This window comes from Mercenaria mercenaria, chromosome 10 (assembly GCF_021730395.1).
Source record: "Mercenaria mercenaria strain notata chromosome 10, MADL_Memer_1, whole genome shotgun sequence".
NCBI classification, from domain to species: Eukaryota; Metazoa; Mollusca; class Bivalvia; order Venerida; family Veneridae; genus Mercenaria; species Mercenaria mercenaria.
In genome coordinates, this window is record NC_069370.1 from 69,942,162 (window position 1) to 69,961,277 (window position 19,116).

At 35.3% G+C, this 19,116-nt stretch overlaps 1 protein-coding gene across 8 annotated transcripts in view; it reads left to right on the plus strand.

Annotated features, from left to right (window-relative positions):
• The window catches only part of LOC123560653 (thrombospondin type-1 domain-containing protein 7A-like), a 443,009-nt gene that overhangs the window by 301,061 nt on the left and 122,832 nt on the right, over positions 1-19,116 (plus strand). For 7 of the 8 annotated variants that reach the window (XM_053553308.1, XM_053553307.1, XM_053553309.1 and 4 more), the window contains 7 exons: positions 2,471-2,509; positions 9,207-9,313; positions 12,670-12,852; positions 14,269-14,480; positions 16,694-16,895; positions 17,519-17,720; positions 18,509-18,624. In XM_053553308.1, coding sequence (XP_053409283.1) covers positions 2,471-2,509; positions 9,207-9,313; positions 12,670-12,852; positions 14,269-14,480; positions 16,694-16,895; positions 17,519-17,720; positions 18,509-18,624 — 1,061 coding nt within the window. The remainder of the gene's footprint in view (positions 1-2,470; positions 2,510-9,206; positions 9,314-12,669; positions 12,853-14,268; positions 14,481-16,693; positions 16,896-17,518; positions 17,721-18,508; positions 18,625-19,116) is intronic. The other variant, XM_053553306.1, reaches the window with a different exon arrangement.

The window sequence follows — 19,116 nt, forward strand, 5'->3', positions numbered from 1 at the left end:
TACATTTAGTTTAATGCTGATTATGATAAAATTAAATAACATCCGCGGACTCGGAATTTTCTGGGGTAAAAAAAAAAAAAAAAAAAAAATTTTTTTTTTTACCCAAGAAAAAAATTCCGGAGCCAAGAACCTACCGCGTTATAACGAATACCGCGGTATATCTAGTAGCGTTATAACGGGTTTCCAGTGTACTGTTATAAAGTTCGCTATTTCCAGTTACATAAGACTTGAGCGTTATATACCTCCCTTGTAAGAAATATTTTGTAGATTTTTCTGGTTTTAAATCAGCAATGGCTTTTCAAATCTGGACTTGTCCTGTTCAAAACATTATGTTGTTGTTTATTTTGGCCATAAAAAAATTAAAAAATTGTTCAATTATGCAAATCTCACAAGATTTGTCAATGTTTGGAGTCAGAAATTTAGACCCTTAGTTTTCTGTACATAGTGTGCTTTTAATTCGCTCAAATGTTTAAGAAACTGCATGACTTTAGCAATAAGAACTACAAGCTGTACTGCAAAATATCGGCAAACCTCTTGCCTCAAAATTACTATATTTCCGAGAACCAGTCTCCAAATTTCAAATATTTTAAACAGTATTATCTACATATTGAACAATTTTCCTAATATGTAATTTGGAAAAAATGCACCTTTTCTTGCAAAAATCAAGTTTTTGGTCAAAATGCTGCTATTTCTTGTATGTTTTACTAGATTGCTGACTGTCTACCTGTCAACTTAAAGTTAATGGTCTGAATTTCAAATTCATTTATTAATATCCATTCTAGACTTATATAATAAGATACATATTAGGTACAATACTCTGTACCAAGTTTATTTAAAATTTAAAAGTTTTACAATATAATTATGTAAATGAGCCGCGCCATGAGAAAACCAACATAGTGGGTTTGCGACCAGCATGGATCCAGACCAGCCTGCGCATCCGCGCAGTCTGGTCAGGCTCCATGCTGTTTGCAAACAGTTTCTCCAATTCCAATAGGCTTTAAAAGCGAACAGCATGGAGCCTGACCAGACTGCGCGGATGCGCAGGCTGGTCTGCATCCATGCTGGTCGCAAACCCACTATGTTGGTTTTCTCATGGCGCGGCTCAAATGTTATGATGCAGAAGTACAGATTATGATATTTCTTCGGAGACAGATGTACCATGATAATAAAAGGCCTTTGAACATAAAACAGTTTTCTAATCTGTATCCATATGTGTGTTGTGAGAGTCTTTTTTTCATGCAAATCTTGTATCCATATTTGTTAAAAATCCATTTTCAGAAATGAGGAAAATGAGATAATTTTGTCAGGATCCTGTGTTAGGTTAGTACAGAACAGTTCAAGATTTTTCAAAGCATATACAGAATGGGTTTAGTTCAAGTTATTTAGTTCACATGCACTTGCTACAAGAGGCATTGCATGCATTATAGAGTGCACACAGAAAAGTAATATAACAGTAACTGTTAAGCTTTATATCTTTAGAACATACTTATTTTTCAAAGATTTTCCAAAATTTTGTTATTTTCATTTTTCATTAATTTATTACTGCTGTTTGCTTCAGATTTCATTTTTTTAAGTCCTGCCCAGTAGTTTAATGTCTGGCTTCCTACCCAAGATGACCTGTGTTGTCCCTATTGATTTAAGCAATGTCATTGATTTAAGGGTCACTTTAATTTCCTGTCCTGCTGGACTTGGTAAGGTGTTTAAAAACATAGTTTGCTATTCTTACAAATTGTCAAAAATTATTATACCAGACAAACAAGACAGAATTTAATTTGAAAATGATAAAATCCTGTTGCTTTGGAAAAATATTCTCTAATGTAAAGTTTGTGGAAAAAGTGATTTCATGAAAACATATCGGAAAAAAATGTAAAACAGTCATTATACCTGTTGACTTTTAATATTATAGTTCTTTAAATCAAAGACAGTAATAACTGGCAGTTTTTCTTGTGAAATCACCTATTATCTTCACCAATCATCAAATGCATAGAAGCTCATTAAGCCTAAATAAAGATACTTCATCAATAATTTGAGATCTCATTGGTTCACACCGGATTCATGAAGATTTCACTCCATGTTCTTGATCTGTTTATTCATACAGGTCTTTGTTTTAGTATAATATCTAAGTTCTGTACTGACCTAACTGTGCATCATTAACTCTGATCATTAGTTCAGTAATGAATGTAATAAACACAAGTTATAGTTGATTATTTATCTGTCTCCAAAAGATTGTCATAATCCTGTTCCAAGATTATAAAACTGAGTTTGGAGACCAGTCTGAAAATACAACTCTGCCATTGGTCAATTTTCTAATTCAAGCTGACAGACAGCCAGTCAGATGCTAGAATTTGCGACTGGTCCCAAGCTCAAAGTTTGATAACCTTGGCCCTGTACATTTAGCCGTGTGCAACTAACACACCAAAACACCTCAAGGAAAAAATCTGAATGTGCATTTTGTGTGACCTGTTTTCAGTGAAATTGAGGTGGTTCTTCCCCCTTTAAAAATTGACAAGTATGTATTCTGCTGCCTGTATGTAGGGTGGATGTTAGTGAAATTGTGTTTGTCATGTGTTCTTATTATGTATGTATATGCTACCTAGACTAACTAACTATGTGAAGAGATCATATTTATTATGGGAAGACAACCATATATTATGAGGGATTCCGGGAGAAGCAGAGAAGCTAGTTTTTCAAAGAGGCCCTTAACCCTTCCCCTGCTAAATTTCCATAATGAACTTGTCTGTCTTTCAATTTGGACAGTACCATTAACTGTTAAAAGGGGTGCTTACCAAAAGGCTACTGACTAAATGGCGGAACAGTGTAGATTATGATCAGACTGCATGGATGTGCAGGCTGATCATGATCTACACTGGTTGCAAAGGCAGAATCAGTCATGTCCGGCATAAGGGTTAAATAACAGTTTAAGCAATTTTCCCCTCAAATCAAGATTTTGAGTTTGTACTGACATCACTAGTCAGAATATTCAGCTGATAATAATGTCTAAAAAGCTTTAGCATTATTAGGTTTAAAGATAATCTGCAATACACTAAAATACCATAGGATGAGCCAAAGGCATTTAAAGTGATCAAACTGTAGAAATATCAGGAAGGTGGCAGGGAAACATGTGATTTCTTCAGTTAAGCCTTCGTGCTTGTGTCACTGAAGCTCAACTGAGCAGTGGAGCAATGTCTCACTGTATTTTCATAAGTCATTGCCACTAATTATTGTGCTATTTTTTTAACCTGTCAAATATGCATACATTACATGCTCTGTGCATTCGATATTTTAATATTCGGCCCAACTTAGGTTTTATGGAAAGAAATTTTGGTAAAGTGTCTAAATATCATTATTAGTATTGTAAGTGAAACACACTCTCATCGATGGTATCTGTGGCTCAGTGGTTACAGCATTTGGCTCGAATGCGGGAAATCGCTGGTTCGAGTCCATTAGCAAGCACATTTTTTATTTTTCATTTTCAATTATTTATATGATTTATATGACTTCGCTGACAGCAGTACTGACACCACGAATGAAACTGAATGATGAATTTAGCTAGTTGTAATTCATATTTATGAAATTTGTATAGTCGTGAAATGAACTGTGAAAAAATATACATAGAAAAAAAAATATATATATATATATGTAAATGAGAAATTAATAAAAGAAATAAAAATAAAAAAAAAAAATACTCGTGAAAATAAAATGAAGGAAATACTGGATAAAAATGTACATGTACAGAGTGTTTGTTGAAATTTGTGGGGAAAAAAACTCAGATACTGAACGGTATCGATCTTACAAACTCCAGGTTTCAAGCTATTGACGATGACCACTGAGCTATCGTGTCTTGCATATATACGTATACACGCTTTAAAAATAAACTATTTTAATTGCTGGTTACTTTCCGTATACAAAACGGAATGTACCGAAAATCAACCGAAGATTAAAATATTCTCTGCACCGCCCATTTAATCAATATGCATTTGACAGTTCAATAAAATAGGACAATACCTTTGTTGAAATTTAACAAACTTTTAAAATGTAAATTGATATTATTTTTAAGATTCTGTAGTAGAGACTTTTACCTATATTCAAATGTACTACTTCAATGTAAATGAAGGTCAAAGTAGTAAACATTTTTTTCTCTATCAGGTTGCATGTTAAGAAACTTTGAGCTTTTGAGGAAGCGAAACAATAGCATGGTTATAGTTCAGTGGTGTTGTAAAATGGGAGTTTAAAAAGATTTTTCATCATAAAAGTTGTTGAATAATGATATAGGTTTCAAATCCCATTTGTAGAGTTTTAAATTCAAATTCCTTGATAGTGAATCATGGTTTGAACCATAGACATTATTAAAAAGAAATTTCCATAGAAAAGGAAGGAAAGCGAGCAGCCCTTTGGCAGTTCACCAGATTCTTGTTTGTATATCCTAGACTGAATTGTATGCTAATGAATGAAAAATTGAGTCTTCTGTCCTTTTAGATGGATATTGAAACTTGAACCTACAACAGTCATTATTTTGTTGCAAACCTGGTTCTTAACTAAGTATCATCCAGTATTAAATCATTCTTTCTGATCATCTGTACTGTGTTCAGGTTGAGCTATTACATTAGGTGCGTGTTCTGCCATCCTTATCCATCATACTGCATACTGCAACCAGCATATTATTTAAAATAGATTGTTTCTGTCACCTATTATTTATTTCAGAATTGTTTAAAATGTTATGTTGGAAATACCAGAACATAAATAATTTCCCTTTGCTGAAATAAATAAACTCCAACACAAACATGCACTGTTGCCTTAGTTCAGTTAAATATCAGGTGAAATAGGGATTTTAGCACAACAACTATAGCATTCTGTGAAATGTCTTTCAGATGATAAAGATATTTTTACATAAATCATGAATTTGGTTTTAAAATGGCAAATATTGTCATTTAAAGTTTGTGTTCTTGATCACCAAATACTTACCTAATGGTCTGTGTGTATGACTTTATTGATTTCGTATAAAATAACTTTAAGTTACACAGTAAGCTCTGAAGAGTGGCAAAGCTTTTTGCCATGAATGTTTGTGTACAGAATTATTGAAACACACCTGTACATGTCTAATGTAAGATTACTTTTTTGCACCATGTCTGTTACTGGGTATGGGTCATTACTCTAGATCAGTTTTGTCCTTGCTTGCCCATTTTTAGGGGCAACTAGAGTTAAAATTTGAAACACCTTTTAAACAACTTCTCATGAAACACTAGTTGAATCCTTATCAAATTTGGTCTATATTATTAATGTAAGGTCTTCTCCCAAATTTGTTAGGGGCTACTAGAGCTAAAAATAGAAATATCTTTAAATGACTTACTCTCATGAAGAACTTGATGGATTTTCATCAAACTTGGCCTGTGTAATCATTGTAAGGTCCTCCCCCAAATTAATATGTGAATTGAGATTAGATAATTGATTATGTAAATTGACATTAGATAATGTAAATTGACATTAGATAATTGATAAAATATGTAAATTGACATTGAGATAATTGATTTAAATGTAACTTTTTTCAGCTTATTGAAATTGTAAAATCTAATAGGCCCTGAAGTTACAGAAAAGTGTGTAAGACTTTCCATACTGATAGATTAGCTTTGATTTAAGTCAGTATTTCTTAACTAAATTGTTTCGAAGAAGATGTTTATTGACAGTTGAACTTTAAATGCAACCAGTCTATTGAGTTTTAATGAAACCAGTCTGTCAAACTAAGTAAAGACAAAAGCACATGTTAAAACTTTATTGAGATGAATGGAGACACATAATTATAGTTTTCATTACATAGCTCTGTTAAAGTAGTGCTGAAAATTGCATTGTTTAATTGCATGTTACCATTACTGTCTATGTTCACCTATAAGATATATTTTTAGGAATCAGGGGTTGGGGGGGAAAGGTTCATAAGAAAGGTCTAGAAGGAAAATTATAGAAAAGAGAGTTTGCAGTGCCCAGCATTCGCTGAACAGGCAATAGCAGTTAACGTACTGTAGATGGTATATGATAAAATTGAAAGGCTAATTATGTTTAAAAAATGCCATGTTGAATTATTTGAGCATAATAAATTATATATAAATAAGTAGTTTTTAAAAATAACTGATTCTTTTCTGCATTTTATAAAGCAAGGAAAGGCAAACCTCTAGATTGTCAGTCCAAAGTCTGTTACGTCTTATAAGCGAGTGTGCATTATAGGTGAAAACAGAATCTCCTGGTATTTTTTTATACTTCTTACTTGTTTTTCATTGTAATCAATAGATGAAAAAGAATTATAAGAGTTGACAAGATAGAATAAAAATGGATATAGAGAAAGCATATTATACACTTTCACACTAAATATATCCTCTGCTTGCACAAAAATTCTCAATAGTAAGCCTCCTTGACCGAACATCCATTCAGATATCTCCTTAAACATAATTTTTTGGGGACCTCCATCAGGAGCTTTTCTTGGCCCTAGTCTTAGAGGGTCCTGATTTGGAGAAATGTTCCTCATGTACTCCTTTGACTCAACACAAGCAGGATTGTATTGGATTTGATTTTGCACGCTATTGGTATACTATTTTAGCGTCTGGATTTTGGAAAAGCTAGAAAAGTAAATGGGTGTTTTTGTAATATATAATTAAATTTGCATAGAAATGTTAACCCTGATAGAGCATGTACATGTATGATGTTGTACTTCTTGCTAAAGTCTTGTGCATTTAATGAGGTGTTGCTTGTCTGTAGTTGTGTTTACATTCCTACTCAATGTTTTGTGGTTGAGGGGTGAAGCCTCACACTTGGAGGTTAGAGAGAATTATGTCTCTCCCAGGAGACATATTGTTTTTGCCCTGTCCGTTCGTCCGTACGTCACACTTCATTTCCGAGCAATAACTGGAGAACCATTTGACCTAGAACCTTCAAACTTCATAGGGTTGTAGGGCTGCTGGAGTAGACGACCCCTATTGTTTTTGGGGTCACTCCGTCAAAGGTCAAGGTCACAGGGGCCTGAACATTGAAAACCATTTCCGATCAATAACTAGAGAACCACTTGACTCAGAGTGTTGAAACTTCATAGGATGATTGGTCATGAAGAGTAGATGACCCCTATTGATTTTGGGGTCACTCTGTCAAAGGTCAAGGTCACAGGGGCCTGAACATTGAAAACCATTTCCGATCAATAACTAGAGAACCACTTGACCCTGAATGTTGAATCTTCATAGGATGATTGGTCATGAAGAGTAGATGACCCCTATTGATTTTGGGGTCACTCCGTCAAAGGTCATGGTCATAGGGGCCTGAACATTGAAAACCATTTCCGATCAATAACTAGAGAACCACTTGACCCAGAATGTTGAAACTTCATAGGATGATTTAACATGCAAAGTAGATGACCCCTATCGATTTTGGGGTCACTCCATTAAAGGTCAAGGTCACAGGGGCCTGAACATTGAAAACCATTTCCGGTCAATAACTTGAGAACCACTTGACCCAGAATGTTGAAACTTATTAGGATGATTTGTCATGCAGAGTAGATGACCCCTAACGATTTTGGGGTCACTGTGAAAGGTCAAGGTCACAGGGGCCCGAACATTGAAAACCATTTCGAGTCAGTAACTTGAGAACCACTTGACCCAGAATGATGAAACTTCATAGGATGATTGGTCATGCAGAGTAGTCGACCCCTATCGATTTTATGGTCACTCTGTTAAAGGTCAAGGCCACAGGGGCCTGAACATGGAAAACCATTTCCAATCAATAACTTGAGAACCTCTCGACCCAGAATGTTGAAACTTCATAGAATGATTGTTCATGCTGAGTGAATGACCCCTATTGTTTTTGGGGTCACTCCGTTAAAGGTCAAGGTCACAGGGGCCTGAACAATGATAACCAGTTCCGATCAATAACTTGAGAACCACGACCCAGAATGTTGAAACTTCATAGGATGATTGAACATACAGAGTAGATGACCCCTATTGATTTTGGGATCAGTCTGTTAAAGGTCAAGGTCACAGTGGCCTGTTCATGTAAAATCATTTTTTGGAAATAACTTGAGAACCACTTGACCCAGAATGTTGAAACTTAATAGGATGATTGGACATGCAGAGTAGATGACCCCTATTTATTTTGAGGTTACTTGATCAAAGGTCAAGGTCACAGGAGCCTGAACAGTGACTTGAGAACCACTAGGCCAAGAGTGTTGAAATTTAGTGGGATGACTGGACATGCCAAGTAGATGATCCCTATTGCAGCCAACCATCAGTGTCTCTTTGACTTTCGCTCCTGACCTCTATTGACTTCTTGCCTATAGGACTTTGCATTGGGGGAGACATGCGCTTTTTTACAAAAGCATTTTCTAGTTTATTTAGTCATTGGCAGAAACTGACTGAAGTCTCCCAATTCCCCCTAAATTAATGTCACAAGTACTGGTCAGAAGTCCAGGAAGAGTTACCAAATACATTTTGAGAACTTGCAGTTTCACATAAACGGGTATGTTCTAGCTGAATTGACTCGTACTAATTTTAACTGTAGTTTTTGCAAGAGCATGATTTAATCAGCATGATAACAGTAAAAATCAGAATGTGCATTGTTATGCCAACTCTTTAAGAATATTGATTTATTGTCATTGTTGACTAAGATCTATTTGTTTTTAAAAATGTGTTTGGATACCAGTCTCAGAACGCTTCCTTGCCATTGGTCAATGCTAAAATTGTCCACAGAATCAACCAATCAGCTGCAGGAGTTATGAGACTGGTTTCTGGTTTCAGAACTAACACTTTGACCCATTCTGTGTCAAATGAAACTTAATGATTTTAATTGAAAAAAGAAGTAACATTCAGGAATGATTGGAACAAACTGTGAACTGATGTGAAGAAAAGAATATGATTCATACCGTGCTGAGATTGTGGGCTGCAGAAAAACATTTATTTCAAAATTTTGAAAAACTAAGGCTGACTTAAGAAAGAGATGAAATAAGACATACAAAATTTTACTTCAAAGTTTCTAATTGACTATTTAAGTATAGGAGATGTGCAAAGGATTAGTAACATAGCCTTGCTTACATACTTGCAGCATATTTGTTAAAGCAGCATGTTTAAAACAGTGCGTTTGTGCAACAAAGGCAATGCTCAGTGCAGCGTGTTTTAAACAATATCAACATGTTTCCTCTTAAGACTGTGGTTAAATTGTTCTTCATTTTTTCCATATTTTAGAACCTACTGGAAGATGTCTAGCTGGAGTGAATGTAAGATCCCAGCTGGGAGCTATGGGTGTACAACAGGTCTTCAAACCAGAAATGCTTTTTGTGTACAGAACAGTGGTAAGTTATATCCAGATTCCTTGCAGTATATGCAAAACTAGTGTCAAATATAATGTTAAAATACTTGCATTGTTGTCTGTAGGTACTTTTTGTGCCCCCTAAGATTATAGGGAACTCTTAAATTTGCCATTGTCTGTGTACGGATGTCCATCCATCTGCCTGTTCATACACACAGATTTGTGTCATGCATAATATTATCTCAAAAGGTGTTGGACCTAGAGTCATCAGACCTCAAAGGATGCTTCATCAGTGAAGTGCACCTAGGATTTTGTTTGGGATTTCACTCAGCCAGACCAGAGTTATGGCCCTTGATGTAGTCAAAAATATGTATGAAAGGGCCTAAAAGTTCTGTTGCAAGTATCTCAATAAGTATTAGATCTGGAGTCATGAAACTATAGGAATATTTTTTAGCATGTGATGTAGTTTCCTAGGGTTTAATTTTTGGATTTAACCCATCCTACTATCTCCTTCCCCTCCCCCGTCCCCTCCTTCAACACTTTCTCCTGCAGTTTCTTTTATCTTTGGACTGATTTTACTTAGTCTTGCATTGTCAGCAAGTAACATGTGACAGTAAAGTGACAGCATGTAGGGGCACAAATGTCATATAGACAGAAATCAGATATTAAAAATATCAAATGTAGAATCTTTGTTGGTTTAGACCAGAAAATTCCCTAATTGACCAGTTATTTAACCTCCAATAATTACCAGGATGCTATGTTGTCAGTTGTCATTTTACAACCAGTCAATTTTAGTACATACCTTTTTTACACATTACACCTAGAAAACTGCTGGTTGTGGATACTGGGTATTTTTGATGAATAGAAAACGTATTTCTCTCTTAAATAGCAAATATTTTATATATGGGTTTGTAAAAAAGCAAGACCCTTACTTTAATGATGCCTTATAAATGCTTAAGATACTATTATGTTACCATTTCTACAAATAATCAAAGCGCTGACAGCACAGACGGGTTGAAACCCGCAAACCACTCCGCTGTAACAGTCAGTCAAGTCACTTCCATGAAACAGTATAACATTCAAACCATTTGCATCCATGTTACATTATATACTTTAAGTTTTGCTCTGACTAAAACCATCAAGTGTCTTGAAACACACAGAGGAGCTGGGTAAGGCAGTCGTATAACGGCTTAATAAAAATTTACTATCATGATACCAATGAGAAATACAGTGTCTGTTTCATTAAAAACACAAGTATTCACAAAGAGAATATAGATAACAGAAATATTAGATATTCAAATTTAACAGTTAAAGGCTGAACTGGCCTCCAGATCGTTCGAAATAAAGAGAACTTTAAACACTAAAGCCGGAAAACTTCTTTATTGTCGCGGCAGTCCCGGTGTAACGGTCAGTTTTTTCCCCAGTCAGTTTTTTCCCCGGGGAAAGAACTGACTAGTCAGTTTCTTCCCCGGGGGAAAGAACTGACTAGTCAGTTTTTTCCCCGGGGAAGAACCTGACTGGTCAGTTCTTTCCCCCCCTAGTCAATTTTTTCCCCCCAATTGCAACTGGTTACTCTTGATCATTCTTATGGGGGGAAAAACTAACTAGTCAATTCTTTCCCCCTCTCGTCAGTTTTTCTGGCTAGTCATTTTCCCCTGTTAGTGAATTGGAACTGGTTATTCCTGGTTATTCTTTAAACAAGCCTGTTTTTTTATTTCTGATAGTCAGTTTTCATTTAAATTTCATATAAAATAAAAAATATGTTTCATATTTTGTGTAAATTAAAGAAATGTTTTTATTAAAATAAAATTATATAATTTCTGTTAATTTTTCTCAATTGATGGCCTTTTTCCTGTTTCAATTTCTTCTAAGGTAAAGAAATTACTGCTGGTCAGTTCTTTCCCCCCTAGCCAGTACTTGATCTGTCAGGTGGAGAGAAGAAATTGACCTGTCAGTTCTTTCCCCCCTAGCCAGTACTTGACCTGTTGAGTGGGGAAATGAAATTGACCAGTCAGTTCTTTCCCCCATAGCCAGTACTTGCTCTGTTAGGTGGGGGGAAAAATTGACTGGTCAGTTCTTTCCCCCCTAGCCAGTAATTGCTCTGTCAGGTGGGGAGAAGAAATTGACCAGTTACTTCTTTCCCCCCTATCATATATTTGACCTGTCAGGTGGGGGAAGAAATTGACTGGTCAGTCCTTTCCCCTCTAGCCAGTACTTGCTCTGTTAGGTGGGGGAAGAAATTGCCTGGTCAGTTCTTTTCCCCCTAGCCAGTACTTGACCTGTCGGTTGGGAGAAGAAATTGACTGGTCAGTTCTTTCCCCCCTAGCCTATACTTGACCTGTCAGGTGGGGGAAGAAACTGACCAGCCGGTTCAATTCCAGATGCGGTCATCTTAATTTCTTGATTTGGCATTTTTAAAATAGTTCAGAAACAAAAACTTATATTCTAATATTCATAACATTACAAAGAAAGATAATTTTTAAGCCAAAATTTGGAACGATGTGAAAGATATAAACGTTACTTTACGCTAAAATCTATAGAAGTTGCTATTTTTAAACTGCAAGTGTGTCATAGTTTCTCTTTCGATTTTCTAAAGTTATACACCATTAGAAAGCTTGCAATCTGAACTTTGCTAAGATGTATAATTTGATATATTTTCTTTTCTCAGGTGACAACTTTTACATAGAAGTTATGTAGAGAGATAATTTTAATTGGTCGGTATACTCAATAAAAGTTGGGCGGGAATAGAATGGCGGATTAATCTGCTTCAGTGAAAACTGTCATTATTGAATTCTAGTAGTATCCAGAATACGGTTATAATAGGTTTCAACCGCTTCGCGGTTTCAACCTAAAAATGTTATTCTGGTTCAGTTGAAGACTGTAATGGGCATAATTTAATGTTTTATGCCAGAACAAAATCATTGAAATCAATTAACATTTACCATGTTTGTCTTAAACTCAGAGTGTCACTTTCTCCTGTGTGACATTTACATCACCTGGTATGATGAAAATTAATTAAACCAAGAGATTGCTTATTAAAACATTTATTACAAGCTGCTAGTTTAATATTCCTTATGTTTGACAACATGCTCTGATTTTGACCAGGCTTTTACCATGCATTTGAGGCACATCTTTCTTGAAATTACTGCATGTAATGTAAACACAAGGTAAAGGACAGTGTTTTACAAACAAATAGAAAGAAAAATACAGGGACCCAATTTAAAAGGAGGAAAAATTGTAACAACAGTTTAAGGGTTCTAACAAAGATATGTGACATTTAGTAGTACCTTTTGATTATCTCCTCAGGTGAGCAACTTCAGTGAATTTGTTCATCTTGCTCAGGTAAAAGAAGCTCTTATTTAATTTGATAAACAACAGTTTCCATTGTCATCATTTTAGAAAATGGCAAGGAAAAACCAATACCAGATGGCTATTGTAAAGAAAGACGACCTTTGACCTCTCAAACGTGTCGTGCAGAATGTGACCTTGACTGCACTGTCTCCCATTGGACACAGTGGACAGAGTGTAAAGTAACTGACTGTGAGCTGTATCTCAGACGTAGAAGGGCCAATGAGGGTACAGGTATGTTTTGTCAGTTTTAGGTTGCTATTGATTAACTTTGTCCATGACTATACAGTCTGCCATTGAACTCTGTGGTTATTATGTACAGACAGACAGAAACTAATGAGAGTACAGGTATGTTTTTTCAGTGTGACCTTGACCTAGATTAACTGCGCAGCTTCTCATTTGAAGCAGTGTACAGTAAGTGACAAACTATATTTCAGAGGCAGAAGAAGTTTTGATATTTTTATAGTAACATTTATGAAAATTGACTTAATTACAATCTTCATAGATCAAAGGAATTGAATACATTGAAATTTATTTGTTGACTAAGTATATAAGTTTCAGAAATAGAAGGTATTTGTTTGCTTCATGTAAGATCTGAATATATTTTACCAAATGAACACCAGACTGATGCAATATTTTCCTAAGTGGTGCAGCCACAAGTGAAAATGTAAAATATGGTATTAACAAATGAAAAGTATTTCCATCTTACACCAACAAACTTTCTCTTTTTTCTGCATTTTCTTTGGTGTTAAGTAAATTATATAAGTTGTCACTTTCATTCGTCATGGTGTCACAATTTCATGATATCACAATATCTATGTTAAAATATTCTTAAATACTTCTATGAGGTGTTTAGATTTCTTTTACATTTGAATCTGGTTGAGTGTTTATGCTTATGTTGGTGTAATGTATTTATATATGTTTATATTTTGACTGAAATATGTTATGGAAAGAATTTCTGATAATTTATAGTACATTTTCTTTTGCATTGAAGTGTAGTTCCGTACCAGTGAAAAATAGAACTGATATATTCCCTGCTTTGAAACTGTGAAAATATGTGTTTTATTTCTCTGATATATTCCTATAGTTCTCAGAAAACATGAAATAAATGATATTATTTCTTACATTTGATGGATGGTTTTAGGATAGGTTTCTGACAGTTGATACAAATTTTACCTTTTGTGCTATAGCATCTGCTTTCTTGTTTTAGCTTTTACAGGGAAACTTTATAATCACCTTTTATCAGTGTTGCTCAAAGATAGAAAGCTGCTTTTAATATTGAAAGATGAATGGTCAGTGTGTCATACAAATGTTGATTGTTTTTGTATTGCTGGAAACATAGTGAAATTTTGTATCTTAAGACAATGGCCTGTTGTTAAGAAGTATGTAGGTAAAAACTTCAGCGATATTAAATATGTTTTAGGTTCAGCATGTAGTAATCTCTAGATTTATCTTTCTACTTCCTTTTTTTCTGTTAGGAGCAGCATTCCAGATTGAAATGTACCTCAAAAACATTATAAATATTCAGTCAGAAAAAGTGCTTTAACAAAGTTGCTGTTAATTTAGGACTGGCAAACTTGGCAAACACGACTGATGCTCTTGTAGTAATTGTAACCTGTGGTTGATTGTAACTATATTGTATTATTTCAGGCCAGAGATACAGAACCAGGAAAGTTCTAACTGAGGTCAGGGGTAGAGGCAACATGTGTCCACACCTTAGTGAGACCCAGACCTGTGACCCACAGCCTTGTTTCCACTGGAACATGACAGTTGGACTCTGCCAGTTACTGAACCCTAACACATCACCTCCGTGTGGTCTTGGCACTGCATACAGAACTATCTCTTGTGTTAATAAACTTGGAGTAAGGACGTTTCTGTTTAACTTATACCCTGCTAAATTTCTACAACAGACTGGTCCATTATTCAATTTGGGCAGAACCATTTATCATTTGACGGGGTGTTTGCTGAAAATTTACTGACTGAATAGCGAACAGTGCAGACCATGATCAGACTGCATGGATTTGCAGGCTGATCTTGGTCTGCACTGGTCACAAAGGCAGAATCACTTGCCGCCAGCAGGTTAAAGGTTAAACGTTATCACCCTAACTAAGCTGATACTTCAGGACCATCCCTAGCTGCACTGTTGCTAACCAGTAATGCTGATTTGCAGGAACATTGCCAGACTGTATAGGTCGATTGACTGAAAAAAAGGCTGTTTCCACCAGCATTCATGAGAAACAGCATTGACATGTGTTCCTATGTCAGGTTTTTGTGTTTACTTGGGTGCTTTTTGAAACAGTAAAGCGTAATACAAATATCTGCCTGGATCCTATTAAGGGTTTTGAAGATAAAAACAAAAACATCATAGAGACACATTTAGTAACATTTGGCATATTTTATAAAGAAACACATCAGTTACTAACTGTTTGTATAAAAAAAGACTATTCTAGTTTAATTTACAAAATTTTTAATAGATGATAATTGAAATGTATCTAGCAACAAGTAGAAGGGTTATACAGTAAAAATATATCTACATGTTTACTCTAGAGTTTATTTGACAGGCACTGGACAGTCATTGATACCCTTAACTGTTGACCGTCACACTCGGTGCTTCCTTGTAAAATATGTTAGATATTACTTAATTCATCTCTTATGATGTTTTTTTTCTTGTTTGTCATTTTTGTCAGTTAAACCCTAAAAAAGATTAATGCAGACATTTTGTTTTGCTTACACCAAAACATGCAGTGTGAACACTCAGTCAGAGCAGGTTTGTGGAAACAGCCTGTAAATCAGCATAACCTGTTGGACAGGGTGGTGTTGGTATTTGCTTTATATGCTTCTAATCTGTGGGGGCTGTATGGCTGACAGGTTATGGTGTGTCACCTTCTTGGATAACTGTAAGATAATGTAGAGTTCTATCTTGTGAGGAGTTATCAAAATGGCTAACAGGAGGTTGGTGGTTTTACTCAGGTAGCAGATGGCGGTTTTTTCTAGTACTTCGGACTTCCGAGCGATGTGGCCAAGTCAGACGGCTTCCGATATCTTACGAGATGCAGACCTGAAAATAAAAAGATACCGGTTTACATCTTACTTGAAGAAGAAATAAAATACATAGTAAACTTCATACAAAACATAGATTTTTAAATCCACAAGCCACCTGAAAGATAATTTCAGCCCGCGAAAATACATGACATTTCAGCCCAAATTAGCAATATCTCCAACTGGCCTTAAAATGTTAGGGGAAATGATAGAGCCAAATGGCCACTTGCATTCTGTACTCAGTTTCAAGTATTACTTGCAGAGCTGGACAAAAATACCTGTCTACCGATTACTTTTTTCACTATTTTCAACTGTGTGAGGCCTATATGACATTTGACAGTTCACGAGACGCTCAATGCTGATAGTGGTACATATGCATTTCAAGCAGTTATATGAAAATGATGCCATCAAGCTTACATTCGTATCTGCCAGAATTTCTGCAACATACCATTCTTAAACTTGTTAATCACAAACTCACATCAACAAATATTTCAAACATCAAAACAGCCTTCACTTCAAGGTTTTATCTCTAATGACAGATTTTGACCCTGGCCAATTCGAATCTGTGGCTGGAAACTACCAACTGCTACCTCAGAATCATAAAATTTCCAGGCATTGATAAATGAAACTATTAGGTTATGTGTTATTGTAACTCATAAACTCTTCAGCTTTAGTTTAAATCACATAATGCCATACAAAACTTTACCAGAAAAACAAAATTGCCTTAATTATAAAATCGAATAAGTGTACGTATGTGTCTACTGTTACAGTATGGTGTATATCACAATTTTCGGTTTTGTATTATTACTCCACTTAAACTGTCAGACAAGCATGAGTTCCTTTTATTTATAGGATAAGTTTTTCCAAAAAAAGAAAAGCAGATAAATGTTTGGCATTAAAACTAGAATTTGTTTCGCAAAAGGAGAATGAGGGAGTGACAAACAAACACAAATGAGAGTTAAGTATTACATACATAAGGGGTATAAAAAGTTTTTAGTAGTGTCGGGCAGTTATAATTGTAATTTTGAATTTTCAGTTACGGGTAGCTGACTCTAAGTGTGAGGAACTCAGTGAGATGCCTAGTATTAAAGAAGACTGCAACATTCCATGTCCTAGAGACTGTATATTGTCAAAATGGAGCCCTTGGTCACAGTGCCCAAACCTCTGTCAGGAAGGGGGCAGCACAGATGCCCCAATACAGACAAGGGAGAGAACTATACTGGCTCAGTCTGGCCCAGGTATCGTCACAGATTTGAATTTGTTCCATAAACATAATAATGATCATCAAACTATAAAACATGTCCTATATTCCCAGAAAGTAATCGTAAGTCCATGTTTTTGTCTTTTATCGCGAATTAGCTTAATAAATTGAAGATGTAATTCAGACTATTCGAACTGTTAATTGTTACAACATAATGTCATATAAATCTATCACATACTTATTTCTATAGATGATGTCTTTATATTTTATAAGGTAATTGATGTCATTTATGATATTTAATGTGTGTGTACGTGTCTTAAAAAGTTCATTGCAGTTTTACTCAGCCCTGTAAAGCAATTTCTTCAGCTTTGAATTTACATGACTTCAGAATATACTGACATTAAAGGTGGACCTTCCTTCTTTATGAAAAGTTCATGTGAAAGTTGCCATATGACCTATCATGTGACAGTGCGACGTTAAATCCAACCAAAAAAAAAAGTTCATGTGACATTTTATGACAACTACACAGATTTTATACCTCAGGAATAGCACCAATTTTCTCTTGTACTGAAGTATGTAAGAGAAGTAACTTGTACATACTTTGATGCATTCATTTTGTTAGAGTTGTCTTTTATCAATGTGACTACATGTTTTATGCAGGGGGAGCTCCATGTCCACCAAACAGACAACTGACTGAGATAAAGACATGTCCTACAGTCATTGAGTGTGCGGTATATGTATGGCAGACAGATCCCTGGAGTCCCTGTGCGCCGAGGGAATCTGGCGTCCAGTGTGGCCCTGGGATACAGCAACGTGAGGTCGGCTGTTACAGTTTACAGGGTCAAATGGTCAACGACATAAGGTAAAAGCTAGTTAATATCTATTATCCCAAATGCAAAAGCAGGAATGGGGATATATAAAATGTTTGTCTGTCAATAAAATGATTTGATTCAGCTTTTGGGCCCCCTCCCAACTCCCAATTTTTGAGAGGCCATTTAGATTTACCATTGTCTGTATGTCTGTCCTTTGGTCTGAATATCTCATATCTCAAAAGTTATTTGATCTAGAGTCATGAAACTTCCTAGGATTAGTATTCAGCATATGAAGTTTTTCACCTGGGTTTTGTTTTGGATTTTACCCAGTGAGACAAGTTTTTCCCCTTGACGATGAAAAATGCATAAAGGGTGTGAAACTGGTGTCTTATACATTTCAAAAATATAGGTAGTTGACTTAAAGTCATGAAACATACTAGGATTGTTATTCACCATGAAGTTTTTTGCACTTTTAACTCCTTTTATCTCACTTTTCTTGATGTTTAATAGTATCCTTGCCCTGCCCTGAAACACCCACAACCTCCAAGGACCCCAACCCAAGGTAACATGAAAGAGCATTGTCAACAAGTAATATATAACTATGTAGTTGCAGGAAGTTGAGGCACAAGTTTCCTGTGGATGCACATCTAGAATTAAGTATGTTGGTCAAATGTTAATTCAGCTCAGTTTTTTAGTGTAATGTGTGAGAAAATTTTTTAAAGCCTTTTGTTTGTATACTATACCAAAACCTAAACTGTAATACTACCCTTTACATATATGTTATTATACCAGAAAAATGTATTCTTATATTTTGTTAGTGATGTTCTTTATGTTACAGATGTACATTGAAAGTGAAACCACCAGCAAAGCAGTCCTGTGAAGTGGCGTGCCCTGTAAACTGTGAGGTCACTGAGTACTCAGACTGGTCACAGTGTAGTGCCTCCTGTTTTGAAGGTATTTTATTTAATTGCATTTCGAGGGTTCAACGCAATAAGGGCGTATCTACATATGATTATTATATGTAGATACGCCCTTATTGCGTTGAACCCTCGATTTCTGGTATGAAAAAAATATGTACCTAATGAACACTGTAAATAAAGAATTGAATCATGATCCAATTGTGACTGTCTGTCCTTCACTGCTGTAGTTTCCAGACAATACTAAGGATATGTAGAATTCTTCTAGCCTGTTGGTAGCCATTTTCATGCTAGAATAAATGAGTGGAGGAAAGAAAAACCAAATGACTTCAATATTATTTCTTATTTACAGGGTAAACCTTTCCTTTGCAAACATTGTTTGCAACACATTGAATTATTTTGAATCAGAGATAGAGTTTACTAAAATTGATGTTAAAAGTACTCTGTATTACTTGGTTCTTTGCATATACCAGCATTACAGAATATTATCTTGCATAAAGGTGTTCTTTGTTGTATTTTGGCACAAATT